The 21042-nt window shown below is 44.2% G+C and overlaps 1 protein-coding gene and 1 long non-coding RNA gene across 3 annotated transcripts in view; one reads left to right on the forward strand and one right to left on the reverse strand.

Annotated features, from left to right (window-relative positions):
- Positions 1–9262, reverse strand: part of LOC133119361 (uncharacterized) — a 30486-nt gene extending 21224 nt beyond the window's left edge. For both annotated transcript variants that reach the window (XR_009706509.1, XR_009706508.1), the window contains exons 1-2: positions 9085–9262; positions 6870–6959 (exon numbers count right to left, since the gene is read on the reverse strand). This is a non-coding gene — a long non-coding RNA (uncharacterized LOC133119361). The remainder of the gene's footprint in view (positions 1–6869; positions 6960–9084) is intronic.
- Positions 9263–11896: 2634 nt separating this feature from the next.
- Positions 11897–20040, forward strand: zgc:77752 (uncharacterized protein LOC393862 homolog). The gene is made up of 11 exons (XM_061229887.1): positions 11897–12075; positions 12397–12477; positions 13652–13770; positions 14674–14811; positions 15520–16097; positions 16452–16685; positions 16897–17010; positions 17109–17210; positions 17909–17989; positions 18491–18601; positions 19906–20040. The coding sequence occupies exons 1-11, from the start codon at positions 11897–11899 to the stop codon at positions 20038–20040; spliced, it is 1872 nt and encodes a 623-aa protein (XP_061085871.1).
- The last annotated feature ends 1002 nt before the right edge of the window (positions 20041–21042 follow it).

The following is a 21042-nucleotide window of genomic DNA, read 5'->3' on the forward strand; positions in this document are numbered from 1 at the left end:
GAGTGCGAGTCTTGGGGCGAATTCTGCAGACATATATTCAGCCCAGTCCTAGACTGAATGTAATGTTCCTGATTTCTGTCTGTTAGTTTATTTTGGTATTTTATGTCATTTATTATTTTTCATATCCATGTCTGGTTTTCTGTTTACATTCACTCGTCTTCCCCGGTGATGTCTGTGTCTCTATGACATCATAAAGAGCGCAAGTCACTCCCTGTCTGCGTGATTCACAATTAGGGTGGTTTCGGAATTTTCCGGTTTCCCACGATTCCTTCTCAGTCTTGTTTTTCTTACTTCCTGCTTTTTCTCCATTCATGTTTGTAGATAGCACTAATCTGCTAATACCGACTAACATAGACTTTGTACAGTACAAATTTTATTAACACTAACTCGTCTGTGTAATTATAATTTAATCATGTAAACTAACAGACTAACTTTATCTCTATGTCTATACTGCACTATAACTCTGCCTCCCTGTTCTATCCCTAAACTGCATTCCTTAACTTTGTGCAATTGTCTACTCCCTAGTCTGGAGCCGTTTGTATTACTTGTATGTCTTTGTGAATCCAGTCCGCGTCTTCGTGCATCCCTTGTCATTGTATAATTGTCCTTCCATGCATCTCACCTGATATCTCTGTTAGATCATCCTCACTCCCATGCCCCGCCAAGTTTGTATCGTCCCTCAGTGCATTTAAACCCCAGTCTCTGTAGTTCCCATCGTCAGAACATTGATCATCATTTCAGAGCCGATTGTGTATAAGCCTGTTATTGTTGAGATTCCTGAGACACCCTTTTGCTTGATTTTCGAGTTTGCCTTCGCCCCTTTGCTTTTCTTTGCTAGTGATTTTTGTTTTTTTTAATCTACATTCTGTTTTCTCGACTGCTCTCTTGCTTTGTCCTTTTTGTACCTTTGCCTTTCTGCTTGTTTGGATTTTTTACCCTGGACTGTACCCTTACTATTCTTTTGCTTCTCGATTTGGCACTGTGTCTATTGGATTACCTGGCTTTGACCCTTGGACTGAACTAAAGACAACGTTTCTGGAATACTGTGGTCTGCGTTTGGGTTTCTGGCAGCAAAAACACTAAATTCAATTTTGAATGGAGATTTCCCATACAGGTCCAGGACTAAGATTAATCGGTGTTTCTGAAGCCGGCCCTTCATCGCAGACTAGTGACCTGTATTCAATCAACATTCAAATGGAAATGCAAGCATGACGCTCTTGAATCCAAAAACTCCAAAGCAGTCTGTGAGTAAGTTCCTGTGATTTACGGTCTTGCCAAGCTGTGTTAGGAGATAAAAACAGACCAATTCTTGTAATTGTGAGTAAAGATGATGGAAAAATGTTGACTGAATCCTTGCAAGTGTCTCTTATTTACCCTCATTTGAAGAGCAGGTTTTTTTGGAATACAGTTTTTTATTTATTTTTTATTCCAGGGCAGTGTTCTAGAACTCCAGTGATTTCCGTCGCCGGTAGCGACCGTTACATCACCATTAGAATGTTCAGCTAAGAACACTCTCATCACATATCTGTGACCTCACACCTTAAAGTTTTGAGTCGGAGTGTTGATCTAAGATCAGCTCCTCGGTAAATGTGTGAGACAGAGTGTGCTGACTGGAGCTAATGAGAGCTGATCCCAGGTCAGTGCCTCCGGGGGGGGGGGGGGGCATGACTGAGAGCAGGGCAGTGCGGCACTGTGCACCGGCTGCTCCTGGATCAGCGGTGGGACAGGCCGCGGTGTCCCGGCATCTCTGGGCCCAGAGGAGACGTGATGTATGTCTATGCACCCGCCACGCCTGGCTGCTTTGCTCTGGCAACTTTCCTGTGAGCCAAATATCCTCAAGGACTAATGTCCTCTCTGTCATCCAAAACAAGCACACTGATTCATGCTCATCAGCTAACCCTGAACCTGCTAAGTATAGGCTCCAAACAGGCATGCAATGCGAGTGACACGCACACACAATCTCTCACACACGCACGCACACACAATCTCTCATACACGCACGCAAGCATACATACACAATCTGTCTGTCACACACACTCATACACACAATCTCTCACATGCACACACACACACACACACACACAATCTCTCACACACGCACGCACACACAATCTGTCTGTCACACACACTCATACACACACAATCTCTCACATGCACACACACACACACACACACACACACACAATCTCTCTCTCTCTCACACACACGCAGGCATACATACACAATCTGTCTCTCACACACACTCATACACACACAATCTCTCACATGCACACACACACAATCTCTCTCTCTCTCTTACATGGACACACACACGCATACATACACAATCTCTCTCACAAACACACACACAATTTCTCAAACGCACAAATACACACACACACAATCTCTCTCTCAAACACACACACAATCTCTCACACACACAATCTCTTGTACACGAGTGCACATAAGCACACACACACAAGCATGCACATAGACAATCTCTCACACATGCACGCACACACATAAACAACCTCTATCTCTCACACACACACACACACACACACACACACACACAGACTCTCTTGTACACAAGTGTACAAACGCACACATACACACACAAACTTCTCTCATGCATGCACACACACAATCTCTCACACATGCATGCACATAGGCACACACAATCTCACACACACACACACACACACACACACACACACACACACACACACACACACACACACTGCCATATCCTCAGCCACCATCCATTCCCGTCCCTGTGGGGACTTCTTCACTGCCAGGCAGGTTGTGTAACACACTGTTATAGTTTGGCTCAAGAGAGCTCTTCCAGGGTGTAAATAAATGAACAACCCCCGCCATAAATCCTCCCGATGACAGTGGCCAAAAGTTTAGAGAACACAGTGTACACTCCTGTCCTCTGCCTGCCCCCAGAAGCACATCTCTGCCATGGCAGTGACGGCTGGTGCTTGCATCCGGGTGCGGCTGGCAGGTCCGACCCGACGCCATGCCCAAATTCCCCTCCACAACCGCGAACGGGAGCCCAGAAGACATCTACAGGAATCCTTTTTTTTTTTTTTTTCTGAAATAAAACTTGAGTCATTAAGCCCTTTCCCGAAAGATCTCCTCGCAGCCAGAACGCGTGGATGAAAAAACAAAACAATGAAATGTGTTTTTTTTTGTGCGGCGGGAGGGAGGGAGAGTTGAAGGAATGCCAGATTGAGCTCAGTGAAAATATGAGCTTTTCGGAATAACAACGGCGCTGAAACAAATATTGTCACAACATTCCGTGGACGATGGTAATATTAAAATAAACCGCGGTCTCGTGTTTCCGCGCTGGAGGGGAGAGAGGCTCCAGCTGCTCCGGGAAGGGTTCTGTTGATGCCTTTCCAACGGAACGGAGAACCCCGGACCGAAAAATAGCATCCGAGCGAACAAAACACACTCGCAAGGTCGCTGCCGTGTAGCGCCGACGTTACTGTACAACACTGACAAAACATTCCTGTGACATTGCGCGCAAACGTTTTGTGCTGGGATGTACCTCAGGGAATATACACTGTTGTTTTGCTTTCTGTTCACAATACCTGAGACTTTTATCTTTAATCTTTCATTTGTTCCACACGTTATAATCTCACAAAAATTATTCCACATCCATTCAATCTACTCAAAGGAGGTTTGTGTGTGTCCTAGTTCAGTGCTTCCCAAACTCGGTCCTGGGGGCCCCCTGTGTTTGCCGGTTTTCATTCCAAACATAATTTTAACAAGCAGTTAATTTGGCTTAATGAGGTGCTTCATGTTTCAAGGGGTTATGTAAGCCACATTATGTCAGATATAACTATGCATGCCATAAAGTACAACATTCCCAAGTTCATTTTGTACTATATTGCAAACAAGTACATGAATATAAATCTTTTTTTTTTTTTTTTTCCCAAGACTGAGGTTAATCAATATGATCCTATTTAGATTATTATTTTTTATTTCATTCATAAGTAACACCATACAGGTTTGGCTCTATCATTTTCTTCGTCTGGATTTTTTTTCATTATCTTCCCGATGGTTAGTTTTAGTAGCCATGTGTCCACACAGGAGCGTATTGATTCCACTCAGGCTTTAATTTGATCATTTAACAATTTACAATTTACAATTTACTAGTTCTTTGCAATATAGCACAGTAAGCACAATGTGGAATTTTATTCACAGCACATGAATAAATGTGCATGCACAGCTATATTTGACATAATGTGGCTTCCATAACCCCTCTAAACACGAAGCCCCTAATTAAACCAAATCAGCCGCTTGTTAAAATTCTGAGATTGCAGTTATGGTTGGGCTGAAAATACACGGCGCACACAGCCAGTTCGGGAACCTCTGGCCTAGTTACATTACATTAATGGCATTTGGCAGACGCTCTTAACCAGAGCGACGTACAACAAAGTGCATACCCATAACCAGGGATAAGTGCGCTGAAAGACCCTAGAGGGAAGTACAATTTCAACTGCTACCTGTACAACAAAGATAAGGACCAGGGCCTATTTGATTTTTTTTTTTTTTTTTTTTACAAACAAATAAACAAACAAACAACAAAGCAAAAGTGACCAAACTTAACTGTCCAAACACTGCTTACTTAGTCAAGTCTTCTGCTCCACCTTTCAAATCCACCTTTCAAATTCATGTCGCAGCTTCTTCACAAAAAAAAACATGCATACAACATGAGCCCATTTCTTTGAATGCAAAAAAACAACGCCCAAATTCAGCAACAAATTGAACTGAATCTATAATGAAGACTCGAGGGTGGAATAGGACCCTCCGTTGGCTTGAGTTTCAGAACACACTCGTAGTGTATCCTCAACCTGACACCGTGTTCACACAATGAGCGATCTGGTCGACCAGTTGCCGGAAGTCCAGTCATTTTCTACCAAGCCGCGCGACGGCCGGCAACGCGAGCAACTGGGCAATTGAAAAAAATTTGCCGACGGCTTAACTTCCTGTGGGCCTAGTCTCCAGCGAAGGTGTCCCGTTTGCTTCAGTTGAGCATATTCGCTTGAATGCAAAGGCTATTTTAAAGCGTTGGTATTCACAAATTACAAGTAACTATCTCTGGGCCAGAACAGAAATAATTTGCAATGATTATATAAGCAAAAATTGAGTAGATATTGTTGGAGCACATGGGTAATAACAAGCTATGCTGAAGTACTTTTGCTCCACATTTGAAAGCACGAAATGAAACGTCTACCTCAGCGATACTCAAACTTGAGACTGTGCGTCCAGACCACTGAGTCGACAAGTCGACCGCATTCTTGTTGCATCCAGTCCTGATGTGTCTTTAGAAATCGACACCCGAGAGCATAAATATGAAATTATATATTAAGAGTATATTGGAACACGGGGGCTGCCCAATTCCTGTTCCTGCAGATCTGCTGCAATGTCGTTTTTCATTTCAACCCAAATTAGGCACACCTGATCTACTCTACTAATTAGCAGCTCAAAGAGGTCTCTGGCTGTTGAGTGAGGGGTGCTTTGTAAGACTTATATTACAACCCACAGGATAGCGGATCTCCAGGAACAGGGCTGGGCATCTCTGTTGTAACCCGTGAAATGTCTCCATCACATGAACACAGACGCTGATCTGAGACGCATCGTCGGATTTCAAATAAAGCGTGGGATTTATGGACCTTTGTCCGCACCTGCGAGAGTGGGCAGAATTGGCAGCACTAGCCTTGATTTACCTCCTAACTGAAATGGCCACGAAGGACCACGCATTCCTGGATTTCACGCATGTCAGCGCAGCGGTTCACGAGGAGACGAGGAACGTACGTCTGAAATTTAGATTTTCACTGCTCTGGCGCCACCAAGTGTCTGGTAAACTCCTTATTGAGTGACTGGGCATTTTGGCCTGACCTCTTCTCATCAACTCTCTGGGTTCGGTCTCCAGTGATACCAAGATGAACCACCGCCCTCAAGTGGAATTCTATTGTACTGCAGTGACACGCAACAATGAACGACATCAAATTGAAACAAATTGCATCATTATCTGCACCACATATTATTTCATGTTGTTTAAGACAGTGAAATGGTCAGTAAAATATATTTCCCCCTCATTTGCATAACGCTGACAGCTGTAATCAAGAACCGTGTTCATGTTTTTATTCCAACCAATTAACGCTGCCTTCAATTATTCCAATAAATTATTCAGCCATACATGCATTAAACGGAATAGAAAAACAAACACAGAATATAAGCAACGGTTGTTATTCAGACAATAAAAACAACTCACTTTTATGTACAATATTAAAAATAATTGAATTATATAATCAAGATGCACCTGGCACCAGCATGGGGGTGACATGGCTCAGGCAGTAAGAGCAGTTGTCTGACAGTCGGAGAGTTGCCGGTTCGATCCCCACCCGGGCTGTGTCGAAGTGTCCCTGAGCAAGACACCTGACCCCCAAACACTCCTGACGAGCTGGTCGGTGCCTTGCATGGTAGCCAATCGCTGTTGGTGTGTGTGTGTGTGTGTGTATGAATGGATGAATGGAGAAGCATCAATTGTACAGCGCTTTGGATAAAGGCGCTATATAAATGCCTGCCATTTTACCATCATCTGAAAATGGCCAGCGAGGGTGCAGGTTCTTGTTCTCGTCCAGCACTAAGTCACCTGATTCTCAACTAAATCGGGTGTCGTAGCGCCGGCTAACACAAGATCTCATCTTTTTCGGATAAGATTGGAAACCCCGGGTCCAGATCTACGGGCGAGGCAACAACAGACGTCCGATTCTTTTTACATTTTGCTCCTTAACTGATGCTGAAGTAGAAAATACATTTTGTTGTGGCTGATTTGTGAATGGGAGTCATGCCACTGTTAAAAAAGCTCTCACCGTCCAGAAGACTTCCCGGCGGTGAAGTTCGCGAGCTGTCCTGTGGTGGAGGTTACGCTCCACTCCCGGCACGCCACCACTGTGACGAACCTTCAAAAAGTAAAGGAACAATCAAATTACACACCTGCTTATTGAATGCTTTCACATGTATACCAAGGACCTTCAAGGACGACTCACAAATCCTTACATCAGTTGTGACATTCGTGTTGTACTGGCCTTCAGTTTGACTGCTGTGGTTTCTGCTGTCATATGCTGAAGCCAACAGTTTGAAAATAAGTTCAAAATAAACATATTGTGCATGAATTAATATTGGGGCTCAGCATGATAAGACTCAATGCACTGCCTACGCTAATCCGGGAAAGTTGTTGCTCAGCGAACAGCATAACGTTCTCGCAATGTAACTGGAATGTTTCATGAATGTTATGTTTCAACAGTTCCATTACATGGCAGTAACATCGTGGGAACGTTTAGTTTAGTTATTAACGTAATAAACAGAATCTCTTTTCTCTTATCCTATCTGGCAGGACGTGCGATCACAACGCCATCTACTGAAAAGCATCTTGAGGTGAAGCATGAATACATGGGAGCAAACACATCTGTTTTCGAAAGGGAGAGCCTTGTTTTTCCACTCATATCTGGAAGTACACGCAGCACTGGGAATACACATTTCTGTGGAAGGAGGAGGAGGAGGAAGAGGACGGTCCCAGAGCACCTCAGATGCCAGACGGGTGTGTGTTTTCCACTACGAGGATTTGTAAAAGTCACAACGAGGATTAAGTGCTGCCAGAAAGGCGCATGATCTCATGATCGCAGCGTTCCGTCTGCATCAGGGCAGCGATAAGGAAGGAAAACATTCCTCCGAAAAAAACAGCAGTGACATCATCCCTCCAAGTGTCACGTGACCTGGCTGAAAAAGGCTTCCTTGAGCACTGCAAGGACCCGTCAAAGTTTGGAACATTTCTAAAGCGCCCACGTACACAGGCGATGATGAAAAGTAAACAGGGTGGACGTCAGCCCCGTGAATACCCCAGCTAAGACAAAATGTTCTCTCAATGCTGCAATTTACTGGCAATGTTATCACACTGACAAAACATGGCAGGAATGTTTTGTGAATCGTCTCATCCCACTGCAATGTGAAGATGTATTGTAAACACACACACATTATACTAGACACACATGGTCGGGGGAAATTTGGGTTTTGGTCATGGTCACTCTGGGTGATAATGCAAACATATAGGGTTTGTTAGTTTGATTTTACCATCTAAAATCAATATTGTGTGTTTTGTCAAATGCTCTGTAGTTATAACTACAGAAAAGGGTGCATGCAACACGTAAGACATTCTTCAATACAAAAGAACCAAAGTTATCTTATGGGGTGTGACAAAGTTTAGACTTCAAGCACATACAGACAGAATAATGTTATTCCTTTACAGAGTCAGGCATGATATTACATTACTTGTAGACAACTGATATAAGGTTTTGTAGGGAGAATCTCCATTTTGAACCCAAATTGAATATATTCTAGGACTTGGCTTAACCTGTGTATGTCAAACTAGCCCATAGTGCCCACAGGACACTGACAATTATGCTTTGTCTACAATATAGCCTGCTACTGCCACTACTTGTTGGTGTAGACTACTCTCTATACTGTCTGTTACAAGTCATGCGAATTTTATATTTTTAATTTGAATAATTTGAGATTGGGAGGACAGAAAGCTGCATCTTCTCAATTTTAGATGTTGAATTTATTTTCGTTTGATACTTAGCTGTATTTAGGCCGACTGTGATAAATGTTTTTAAAACAAAGTGCCTCCAAACAGTTTAATCCCAGTAGAGACCCATCATCAACGCGTAAACAAAAACGAAACGGTAACATGGCAAACGTCAAGTCAATAATTTCCTTTCAACCTTTTTTTCATCATGACAGCGATAATGTCTACATACCTACTGTAGGATAGTAAACATTTATATTGGCAAACAAGATAAAAACATCCTTAATGTACCTCGGGACAACGAAAAGTAACTAGCCTAGCATAGCGAAACCAAAATTCACAACGGAATTATAGAGAAAACGATAGCTACATACTGTAACGTACAGCAAAACAAATGTATTCAGTCGAAATTTTGAAAATTTCCTCGAAATATTTATTCTTTCAACGTTGTATTTGCCAATGCGTGCGACAAACATTCGTGACAAATAGCTACAATGTTTTACCTTTCTTAGGTGACCAAGAGACGGTGAGCACCGTTTGCCGTTCCAAAAAAAGTTGTGAAAAACATTATTTCTCGTCGTGAAGAGAGAAATAAAACAAACAAAAAAATAATAATAATTGAATTAATAAGGTACTTAAATTAGTCGACGGTGTTTCTCGGACATCATCTCCGGAGTCTCCAACTGCAGCAGGTGCTGCTGATTGCGCAACGAATAGCGCACGCGGAACATCTTTAACCGTCGCTGCATCCTCCTCATTCAAACTGAGAAAAGTGATAAAAGAACAAATTGAACATGTATTTGCGTTTATGCTGTACTACAAATAACTGATTTACCGTTTTTTTATTACAAATGAGTTACGGGTTATCCGATGATACCTATGCCTGTGCCTTGCACTTGGCGACGATGGAATATGTTTTATTTGGAACAGCTCAACACATTGAGAACAGCTTGACAGATTTCTGTCCCATTTTTTGTATGAAAAAATAATAATATTTTAATTCAATTTTTAAATATAAGTATTGGTTAGGAGGGCATCCTATCAAATTATTTTCGGATTCTTTTTTTTTTTTGTGACCAATATATCATATTGTCCATTGAGCTTGCAGTCTGCTTATTCCAGCTATTGCAGCTCTGGAAAAAATAGTACTTTATATCCCAGAATAAAGAAAAATAATGGATTTGTGAATTTCCCTGTACCTTAGTCTCTACTGACATCTATTGGTTTTTGTCTGTCACTGTAGTAATGCAATTCAGGAGAAGGCTACAATTCTTGGCCTCATCCAAGCCTAATATCCTCTGTGAAATCTATCCATCCATCCATTATCTTAACCCGCTTATCCTGAACAGGGTCGCAGGGGGGCTGGAGCCTATCCCAGCATACATTTGGCGAAAGGCAAAAATACACCCTGGACAGGTTGCCAGTCCATCGCAGGGCACACACACGATTCACTCACACACTCACTCCCACAGGCCTAACCTGCATGTCTTTGGACTGTGGGAGGAAACCCGAGTACGCGGAGGAAACCCACATGAACACGGGGAGAACATGCAAACTCCACACAGAGAGGCCCCGGCCAACCAGGATTTGAGCCCAGGACCTTCTTTCTGTGGGGCGGCAGTGCTACCCACTGCTTATTGGTGGACTGCCATTGTCCTTCTGTGTACAGTACATACCTACCTTTTACATGGTGAAATCAGCTTAAGCTTATTATGCATGTGTGCGCGCTTATGTATTTATGACAGGGGTAGTAAGGATTAGTGAATGTAGGCCAATATGGAGGACTGCGCGCCTGCCAAGTAACTATATGGGTTTATATCGTTCTTATTTTATACCTTTCATCGCTTTAAGTCTGCCATGGTCTGGAAGCATGCCCAGGGACCAGAGATACTGCAAAAAAGGGTAAGTTTGTTTTAAATGAACTGAATTGAAAAATCAGCAAAAAAATATATATATATCCAAGTGACATGTTTCACATGGACATTTATCTTTGGTGCCATCTTGGCTAGGGTTAATTATTTTTTAAATAAATATTCAGCTATATATAGATAAACATTTATTCAATAAATCTATATTTAGATGTTGAAAATACAGTATTGAATTGAAAAGGCAGCTGCTTTCGTTGTTATGAATCTGCAATATATCTGCAATAGCACTGCGATCATAATCTCATTATGATGTGAAACGCCTGTGGAGGTGTGTGTTCCTGTATTTAGACTGTTCTTCTCGCTCAGCTGCAGTGAATAATGTGCTTCTCTCTTGTCTGACTTCAGCTCCTTCAGCTCCAGTACACACCGCTGTGCAATGGTGCTTTTATTCGTTTCTTTGAACAAATATGAGTCATGAATCCTATTTGCTCCTGGGAGTAATTGGCAGAAAGAATAGACATTGGACCCCACTTATTAGTTTCTTGAATCAAATACCAGCAATGAATCTTCTTTGTTCCTGGTAGTAATTGGCAGAAAGAATCAGCATTGGACCCCACTTATTAGTTTCTTGAATCAAATACCGGAAATGAATCTTCTTGCATCCTGGTAGTAATTGGCAGCAAGAATATACATTGGACCCCACTTAATAGTTTCTTGAATCAAATACCAGCAATGAATCTTCTTTGTTCCTGGTAGTAATTGGCAGAAAGAATCAGCATTGGACCCCACTTATTAGTTTCTTGAATCAAATACCGGAAATGAATCTTCTTGCGTCCTGGTAGCAATTGGCAGAAAGAATCAACATTGGACCAAACTTATGAGTTTCTTGAATCAAATACCGGTAATTCATCTTCTTCTCTCCCAGTAGTAATTGACAGAAAGAATCAACATTGGTCCCCACTTATTAATTTCTTGAATCAAATATCGGTAATGAATTGTATTTGCTCCTGGTAGTACTTGGCAGAAAGAATCGACATTGGTCCCCACTCATTAGTTTCTTGAATCAAATATCGGTAATTCATCTTCTTGTCTCCCAGTATTAATTGACAGAAAGAATCAACATTGGTCCCCACTTATGAATTTCTTTTTTTTTTTTAATATATTTTTTAGGCCTTTTTCAGCTTTATTGGACAGTATATAGTATAGAGAGACAGGAAGAATGGGAGCGAGAGAGAGGGGAAGACATGCGAGAAATATCGGACGGTCGGATTCAAACCGCCGACGTCGCGGCTCGCAATGAGCATGCGGTCAGTGCTCTACAGGCTGCGCCACCGAGACACCCCCACTTATGAATTTCTTGAATCAAATATCACTAATGAATCTTCTTGTCTCCCAGTAGTAATTGACAGGAGGCATAGATATCGGACCTCCACCCCCCCATCCCAGCATGACCCTGCCCGTACCGGTGCCCCGGCCCTCCTACTCTCAGGCCCGGGAGAACCTGGTCAAGGCCATCCCCCCCAAAATCATCTGCCTGCTGGCCTGCGGGGGGAGAGACTGTCGCTACGAGTGCCCGGGCTGCTGGAGACCCAGCCAACAGGCCGTACGGGGGGTCTTCTCCACATGGCGAGTGCCCTCTTCCATCCCATTACCGTTATCTGTCAATCATCCGGCTTCAAATACAAAGGCGCACCAGGCGGCCTGTAGCGTAGTGGTTAAGGTAAATGACTGGGACACGCAAGGTCGGTGGTTCTAATCCCGGTGTAGCCACAATAAGATCCGCACAGCCGTTGGGCCCTTGAGCAAGGCCCTTAACCATGCATCGCTCCAGGGGAGGACTGTCTCCTGCTTAGTCTAATCAACTGTATGTCACTCTGGATAAGAGCATCTGCCAAATGCCAATAATGTAATGTAATGGACTGACTGGGCGTTGTTCTTCCCCGTCAGGGTGACCGATGGCATCGTTGCCATGGCGAGACCGTCTACGGACCTCATCAGGAGGTACAGCATCGTCGAGCAGTTCCAGCAGTGAGTATGATGCGCTGTATGGTTGACCCAAAATCATAAACATTGCTGAAGGACTATGGTTATGAGAGCATATTTGACAATATATCTCACCTCCTACAATTGTAATATTCTTGCTTGGAGTATTGCAGCAGTAATAATTGTCATGTAACTCGAGAAACACTGTGTATGTGATTAATTGCTCTTCAAAATGTTTGACCCAAAATCATAAAAATTGCTGAGGGAAAGGTAAGACACAGTGATATGAATGTGGGGGTTATGAGAACATATTTGACAAAACATCTCACCTCTTACAATTGTAATATTCTTGCTTGGAGTATTGCAGCGGGAATAATTGTCATGTAACTCGAGAAACACGTTCACGTGTATGTCAGCGCCGCTCAACTCCACATCCCGTGAGCCGCAGTGTCTGCAGGTGTTTGTGACTGCCGTGTTGATGAAGCGAATTGAAGCAAATGCCTGCAGACACTTCGGCTCGCGGGACGTGGAGTTGAGTGGCGCCAGTGTATATTCTGTCCAAATTGAAATGTTAACGTGAAACGTGGATTGTCTCACCCTTGTCACGAGCGATGGGCCATAACTAAAGAGTACCAGCAATGAATCTTGAATGGAGCACGAAAGCCTTTTATTTCTAAAACGTTCCCCTCTGCACTGGCCAAGTGACTGTTCTGTGTTCTCATTGAATGCAACTGTCAGCATTTTGTTTAAATCTCACCTAATTTAATTGGCATATATATCAACGAGGAAGTTAGCTTCGGTGGAGATTTGTGGTCACTCGTTATCTTAAGATTTCAGGATAATATAACATTACATTACATTATTGGCATTTGGCAGACGCTCTTATCCAGACCAACGTACAGTTGATTAGACTAAGCAGGAGACAATCCTCCCCTGGAGCAATGCAGGGTTAAGGGCCTTGCTCAAGGGCCCAACGGCTGTGCGGATCTTATTGTGGCTACACCGGGATTAGAACCACCAACCTTGCGTGTCCCAGTCATTTACCTTAACCACTACGCTACAGGCCGCCCCAACATAACATAATGGTAAGCCATTCAGCCCGGCAATGCTCACCTTTTCCTACCACTAAAGTGTACCTACTGCTTAGTTTGCCTAAAAGCTAAACAATATCTGCCTCCTTCATCCCAATGGGGGTCTCTGTGTTGTCTGTTCCCGTCAGGCTGAAGATCAGGTCCATCATCAACATGCAGCTCCCCGGCGAGCACGGTCACTGCGGACCCCCTCTGGAGCCCGAGAGCGGCTTCACGTACTCCCCGCAGGTCTTCATGGAGAACGGAAGTGAGTCGCTCTCGAGTCGCTACGGTTACGTTACATTACCATACATTGCATTACATTACATTACGTGGCGTTTAGCAGACGCTCTTATCCAGAGCGACGTACAACGGAGTGCAGATCGAACACAGGGACAAGTGCGAAAAGGACCCGAGAGGAAAGTATGGTTTCCGAGTCCTAGCGTGACCATATAGATACACTTTGAACCCTTGAAGAACACATTAACTGCCAACTAGCATACCACGGTTGGCACCTAGAATACCCCGAGTACAACAATACAATACCTAATACAATACAATTATATATAATATATAATATCTATATGCAGTACTGTGCAGAAGTCTTAGGCACCCCACACTTTATTATATTTATGTTTATTTTTTTGTGTGTTACTATAAAAGAACAGATTTGAGATTCCAAAATATTCATTTTCCAAAAGATGTTATTTTACAGAGACATTTTTGTATTTAATTTTTAAAAGTAACATATTACTGAAAGCAATTTACTACTTTTTACATAAAAACTTGATCATGGCTGTCTGAGATCAGAAGCAAGGACCCAACCAAAGTCTGCAGAAGAACTGTGGCAAGTTTTCTTGGAAGAACCTCCCTGTCTGATTGTCCAGCAGAAAGAATTGATGCAGTTTTAACGCATAAGGGTGGTCACAAAAAATGTTGATTTGATTCAGTTTTTTAACTATTCTGCCAAATTACTCAAATGTAATGTGAATGTAAGGTGGTTCAAGGTGGAGCCACAATTAGATCCGCACAGCCGTTGGGCCCTCGAGCAAGGCCCTGAACCCTGCATTGCTCCAGGGGGGGATCGTCCCCCCTGCTTAGCCTAATCAACTGTAAGTTATTGTGGGAGACGCTGACCAGTTCTTCCTCCTCTCCCGGCTGTGCTCCGCAGTCTTCTTCTATAACTTCGGCATGCCGGACTTCGGCGTGTCGTCCCCGGACGGCATGCTGGACGCGGTGAAGGTGTTGGCGTTCGCGGTGAAGGAAGGGAGAGTGGCGGTGCATTGCCATGCTGGGCTAGGGAGGACGGGTAAGTAGAAAAAATAAATAAATAATTTAAAAAATAAGTCAATCTTCACAAGTACTTTAGTCTTATTTTCAGACAAAAACATTGCCAAATGAGGCGAGGGCCCATTTCAAGATTTTCCAATGGGGTGAGACAATTTATTGTGACAGTTAAAAAGTTAAACTTAAAAAGTTCTCCAAGTTGTCCTTGAGAAAATAAAATGAGATTTTAAGTCTAAAACACAGACTCATTTGCAGTATACTGTATGTTGAGCTTCAAAAATGAATGAAAAGAGTGATGCACAATGCCGTGAGCGATGTTTAATGAGCAGAGATAAATTATCCGATGTGCTGCGCATCTTTACGAGGGCACTGAACTGAATGACGCTTCAGTTTTCTCAAGCTGTTGTGTTGGTTTTCTAGCCATATTAAATGTATTTTCTGTAAACCAATAAAAAAAAGCTTCCAAAATGATTTTGGAGGATTTCTTATGAAATTATGGTCATAAAAAAGCCAAGAAGACTGTTTCTGATATCAGAGTGAGCAGGGACAGGGAGAGCAGCTAACCCTAACCCCCAAATGCTCCTGACGAGCTGGTTGGCGCCTTACATGGCGGCCAATCGCCGTTGGTGTGTGAGTGTGCGAGTATGAACGGGTGAATGAGAAGCATCAATTGTACAGCGCTTTGGACAAAGGCGCGACATAAACGCCGGCCATTTCCCGTTTGACGCAGGGGTCCTGATCGCCTGCTATTTGATCTACACCCTGCGGGTCAGCCCGAGCGAGGCCATCCACTTCGTGCGCATCAGGCGTCCGCGCTCCATCCAGACGCGGGCGCAGATCGACCTGGTGTTCGACTTCGCCCGGCTCCTCGCCCCGCAGCTCGTGCAGTTCCCCGCCCCCGCCGGCGGCCGGAACGGCGCCCCCTTCGGCCTGCAGCAGTACCTGCACCGCCAGCGGGCGCTGCTGCACGGGGAGGAGGCGCGCCGGCTGAGGAACCTGCCCAAGATCGTCCACTTCCTGTGCGGCCGGCTGACGGCGATGGCGCTGGGCCGGGTGCCGTGCCCCGGCGCGCTGGAGGAGCTGGAGCGCGGCGCCGCCGTTCTCAAAATGGCCGCCGCGGTGAGGGAGACCCTCATGGCCAGGAAGTTCCTGCCCGTCCTGCGCGACGCCAGGCGCTCCCGGAACGCCTCCGTGGGCTCCCTCTCCTCCTGGGACGACCCGGAGGGATTCCTGGAGCGCAAGAGGGAGGTGCTGCTGAACAAGAGGAGCTACAGCGATTCGGACCTCTGCAAGATCGCTCTCTCCCAGGTAATGCCGCCTGGAGAGGGCGGGTTATCACCCGCGAATGCCAGGCTGGTTCAGGCGGTTCATTCATAAGGTTGTACAGGTTTAAAATGCATATACTGGAGTCCTATGGGGACGTGAATGTCTGCGAAGGTGTCTGGCTGGATGTGCCCAAATAATTAAAACATCATTGATTTTGAAAAGCATGGGTAATTTCCTTGTGTAACTTAATTGGGTGTGCAAACTTAGATTTTAAAATACACTGTCAATGCATTCCGCTGACTTAACTTCAGTTAATTTTCATGTTTGGTGATAATTTGTCCTAAAATGGTGAGCCACAGTTGATGAAATTGATTGTCATTTTCATCATTATCCCAGGATCAAGATTTTGTGCCTGTTCCATTCAAAGAGATTCCTAAAGTTATCAAGATGGAGAGCAGAGGAACTGATCAGAAACACGCAGGCACTGGTCTGGATGCCCCCAGAAAGGACCAGTGTAATGGGGTTCCCTCCACTGGATCTCTTAGGATAGTCACTTGGAACTCCGCAAAGAAGACCAAGTGCACGACCAAGAAGAATCCAGAATTTCCTAAATCCACCTCTAATGTGGAGGTAAATGAACCCCTGCTAATATAGAGCAGAGACACACAACGACACCAGAGATTTATTCGCACCATCCTCTGAAATGGGGGAACAGAGAAGATCTACTATTTTAAACAAATGAACATCGCGAATGAACATAGCGAATGAACATAGCGAATGAACGTAGCGAATAAGGAAGGAGAGAGGATTAATCTCACATATCCTCACATATCTCACATAGCTCAGTGTACCCCGCCCGTCCGCACCAGCCTCGGAATCTCAGGCGGTTGCCAAGGCGATGGCGGAACAGGACCCCCCAGGGGAAGACGTTTCGCGGAGGGTCGCTCTTCTGCAGGTAAACGCGGCGCTCGAGTGTGATTGCCACCCCCCACCCCCTGCGCTCCACTGTTGTGACACCGCGACGGTGCTCTGTCTGCTCCCCCCTGTCTCTAGGATGAGCTGAATGGAAGCGAGTGCTCGTGGGCTGCACTGGCGAAGGAGCAGGACCCCACGGTCCTCAGCACCCTGCTGTGGGGCTGGCTGGACAAACTGAAGGTGAGTCTGGAGAGGCCTGTAGCGTAGCGGTTAAGGCACATGACTGGGACCCGCAAGGTCGGTGGTTCGATTCCCGGTGTAGCCACAGTAAGATCCGCGCAGCCGTTGGGCCCTTGAGCAAGGCCCTTACCCCTGCATTGCTCCAGAGGAAGATTGTCTCCTGCTTCGGTGCGTCGCTCTGGATAAGAGCATCTGCCAAATAATGTAATGTAACAAAGGTGAGTCTGGAGAGGCTTGGATAGTGCCAGTCACCCTTTACAAAAAGGGTACAAGAATACTGCAGTTATTCACATGAATTAAGTGATGTACAAATACATCAATTAAGCATGAAATTCACTTTTCATTGGTTAATGTGTTTGTTAACTACTAACTAATGTGTGTAGTTTCATGAACGTTTATACATTAACATTAGCACCACAGGATGAACTTAATTGTGAAATAATTAGTTAACAATTAACACATATATAAACACTTTTTTCTTTCATTTCATTCCAATATGAATTGGCATTTGCTAATGGTGTTAACATGAATTAATGATGTACAAATACATAAACAATGTTACAGATTCAATTCTAAGTTACTTACAACATTTGTTAATGCCAAATCTAAACTTATGTCACGGTATTGCCCACGAATTAATAGAGTAGAGCTGTGTTTTCTATTAGCATTTGCATTGTGCCATTCTTCGGTTTCCATAGGAACCTGTTCTTAAAGGAGAGGACGTAGAGAGAATCACCTCGGGCTCCCAAGGCCTCAGCGGTCCTGGGACACTGCAGAAGGTGAGGTCGCTCGGCAACAAGGGGTCAAAGGCCAGCGTCCTGCGACGAGTGCACTGAGACGAGCGTTGAGTCATGCTTCTATTTATGAATGAAATGCAGATAAATCTTCGAGAATAAACCTAGAATTGTTTTCAGCATTAACCTCCAGGGCTGTGCTCAGACTTTAAAATAGCACATTTGACTCTTGATTGATTTTTTGGGAATTTTCAGTGTAGATAAGAACTCATTTTTATGTATCATTTTCGTGGGGGTACTCCGAGAGTACTGGTGCAAAGTCACAAATAAAATACTGCGTCTGATTAACTGAACATTGTAATGCTGATCACTACTATGACAATCACTACTAGTTACTGAAAGAAATGGCGTTCTATAACACTGAGTTTTTTTTTTTTTTTACCTACTCTTCCAAGGGTTAATGGCGTTTTGTGTTATGCGGTTGAAGCTGAAGTGGGTTCATGGGCGTTCCGGGTCTTTCCCTGTGTTTGTGTGTCCGTGGGTCAGGCGCAGGACCAGACCGTTTCCTGTATGCTGCGCTGCGTGGGTCAGGTGACCGGCCTGTGTCCACAGCTGGAGGGGGCGGTGCTCTGGCGTCTCATCCGCGCTCTGACCAGGGTGAGAACTCAAACCCACCGCATCGCCAACATCACCACCAGCTGAGAACCTGTAACACCAGCTGACAACCAGTAACACCAGCTGAGAACCTGTAACACCTGCTGACAACCAGTAACACCAGCTGAGAACCAGTAACACCAGCTGACAACCAGTAACACCAGCTGAGAACCTGTAACGCCAGCTGACAACCAGTAACACATGCTGAGAATCAGGAACACCAACTGACAACCTGAAACACCAGCTGAGAACCAGTAACACAAACTGACAACCAGAAACACCAGCTGAGAACCAGTAATACCAACTGACAACCAGAAACACCAGCGGAGAACCAGTAACACCAGCTGAGAACCAGTAACACCAGCTGAGAACCAGTAACACCAACTGAGAACCAGTAACACCAACTGACAACCAGAGACACCTGTTGAGAACCAGTAACACCAGCTGAGAACCAGTAACACCAACTGACAACCAGTAACACATGCTGAGAACCAGTGACACCAGCTGAGAACCAGTAACACCAGCTGAGAACCAGTCGCACCAACTGACAACCAGAAACACCAGCTGAGAACCAGTAACACCAGCTGAGAACCAGTAGCACCAACTGACAACCAGAAACACCAGCTGAGAACCAGTAACACCAACTGACAACCAGTAACACCAGCTGAGAACCAATAACACCAGCTGAGCTGTTTCATACAAGCTAGAACTTCACTCTGCAGCCACCATGCACACCATTCACATTGCATTTACACCAACTATTGGAGAAATTAATCCAGCTATGACCAGCTTGAGATACCAGCTACCAGCTGTTCCAAAACATAGCCTCAGCTGGTCTAACCATGTTGAGTACAGAGCTGGTCTAACTGGTCAACTAGCTACTGGCTGTTTCAGAACATAGCTTGAGCTGGTCTAACCATGTTGAGTATGGAGCTGGTCTAACTGGTCAGCCAACTACCAGCTGTTTCAAAACCAAGCTTAAGCTGTTTTACTCAGCAGGGAATAAAGCTGAATCTAAAAATCTTAAAATATATACATCATCACAATGAGAAAGTAATGGAAGGACAACCAGTTGAAATAATCACATGTATAGCTTGATCTTACTTCACTACATTTAGGCTACACTGGCTCTAGGCCACAGGCTCTAGGCCACATCCTTGCATGCAAACACAAAGTTTGGGGCTTATTCTCTTTAGATATTTGTCAGAAATTGTCGCCTAGAGCTGGAGTTTCATTGCGATCCTTTTCAGAAAAGGTGTACCGTGAAAAATACCTGCAGCTGTCTGTTTCTGCTCTCGCCCCAACAGTGCTCGCAAGACGACGTGAAGCAGTACGCCGTGTTAATACAAGTCTTCAAAGCCGCGGCGAAGCGCTATCGCTACCACGGCTCATGCCCCAGAGTCAGAGGCAAAGCCGCGAAGCTGATCGAGAACAGCAAGTAAAGGGCAGGCGTCAACAGCGCGATAGACCTGGAGCACGGGCATGTCCGTTTGAGCACCGAACTCGAACACTTGATTTGCATCTACTTCACTTTACCTCTTACTGATGAGCTCATGGTTTTTTTTTTAAATGAGGTTTAAGAGCCATGTACCTGTCAATCTTTCCGGAGCAAAACAGCAGAGCGCCTCTGTGTGTCTGCGTCTGAGTTTTCCACTTTTCTGTGAAACAACTCTGTGGTATTAGTTTTTGCTTCAGTTCTGTTTAGAATTATTTCATAGTTTTGTACTGCTTGACACTCAATGAATACTGTGCATGTTTTTTGGTCATGACAGGACAACCTGCTGTATACTACTGTATGGCCAACAACTGCTGAATGAGTTCTGGATAAATGACAAATAACTTCTTATAGCTCGAGCTGAAATTTTGGCCATGTGTCTGTTCCTGGAAAGATTTTATCGAACATTTCTTTGTTTTCACCACCCAATAACTCAGAAAACACCACAGTAAGAGTATCTGAGTCAATCCCAGTGTTCCCATACCATTGTACAGAGCTAAAAAGCAGATCCAGATACCTGTGGTCAAATGGGCTTCTCTGTTGAAAATAAAGGGTCATGCTAAGCTTTTCCATGTGTCCAGCTCATGTTTTGAGTATGGGAATATACTGTATCTGTTCTCAAAATCATTATTTTTTTATTAAACAGGGAAGTTCCCCACAGTATGAACAGTACGTTGGATTGAATATTGAATGCTGTGATCCGATTAAAATTAACTGACCAGGTACACAGTGGAATTTGACTGCTTGTTATGTACATAAAACATATGACAGATAATCAGAAATGATTTCTACCTGTCATTGAAACTCTGTGCAGTAGCGTACATATGCTTATACGTGAATATGTACCATGAATTCATCAATTTCCTGTAAATCAACATATCAGGACAGTATATGGGGACATATATTTGAATGCTGTCCAGAACCTTCAGAACAAGTCACATTGAAATAT

Source organism: Conger conger, chromosome 19, assembly GCF_963514075.1.
Source record: "Conger conger chromosome 19, fConCon1.1, whole genome shotgun sequence".
Classification (NCBI taxonomy): Eukaryota; Metazoa; Chordata; class Actinopteri; order Anguilliformes; family Congridae; genus Conger; species Conger conger.

Coding starts and splice junctions, on each gene's coding strand:
- zgc:77752 (XM_061229887.1), top strand. CDS start 11,897: ATGACCCTGCCCGTACCGGTGCCCCGGCCCTCCTACTCTCAGGCCCGG. Junction 14,812..15,519: donor TGCTGGGCTAGGGAGGACGG/GTAAGTAGAAAA, acceptor CGTTTGACGCAG/GGGTCCTGATCGCCTGCTAT. Junction 17,011..17,108: donor GGAGGGTCGCTCTTCTGCAG/GTAAACGCGGCG, acceptor CCCTGTCTCTAG/GATGAGCTGAATGGAAGCGA.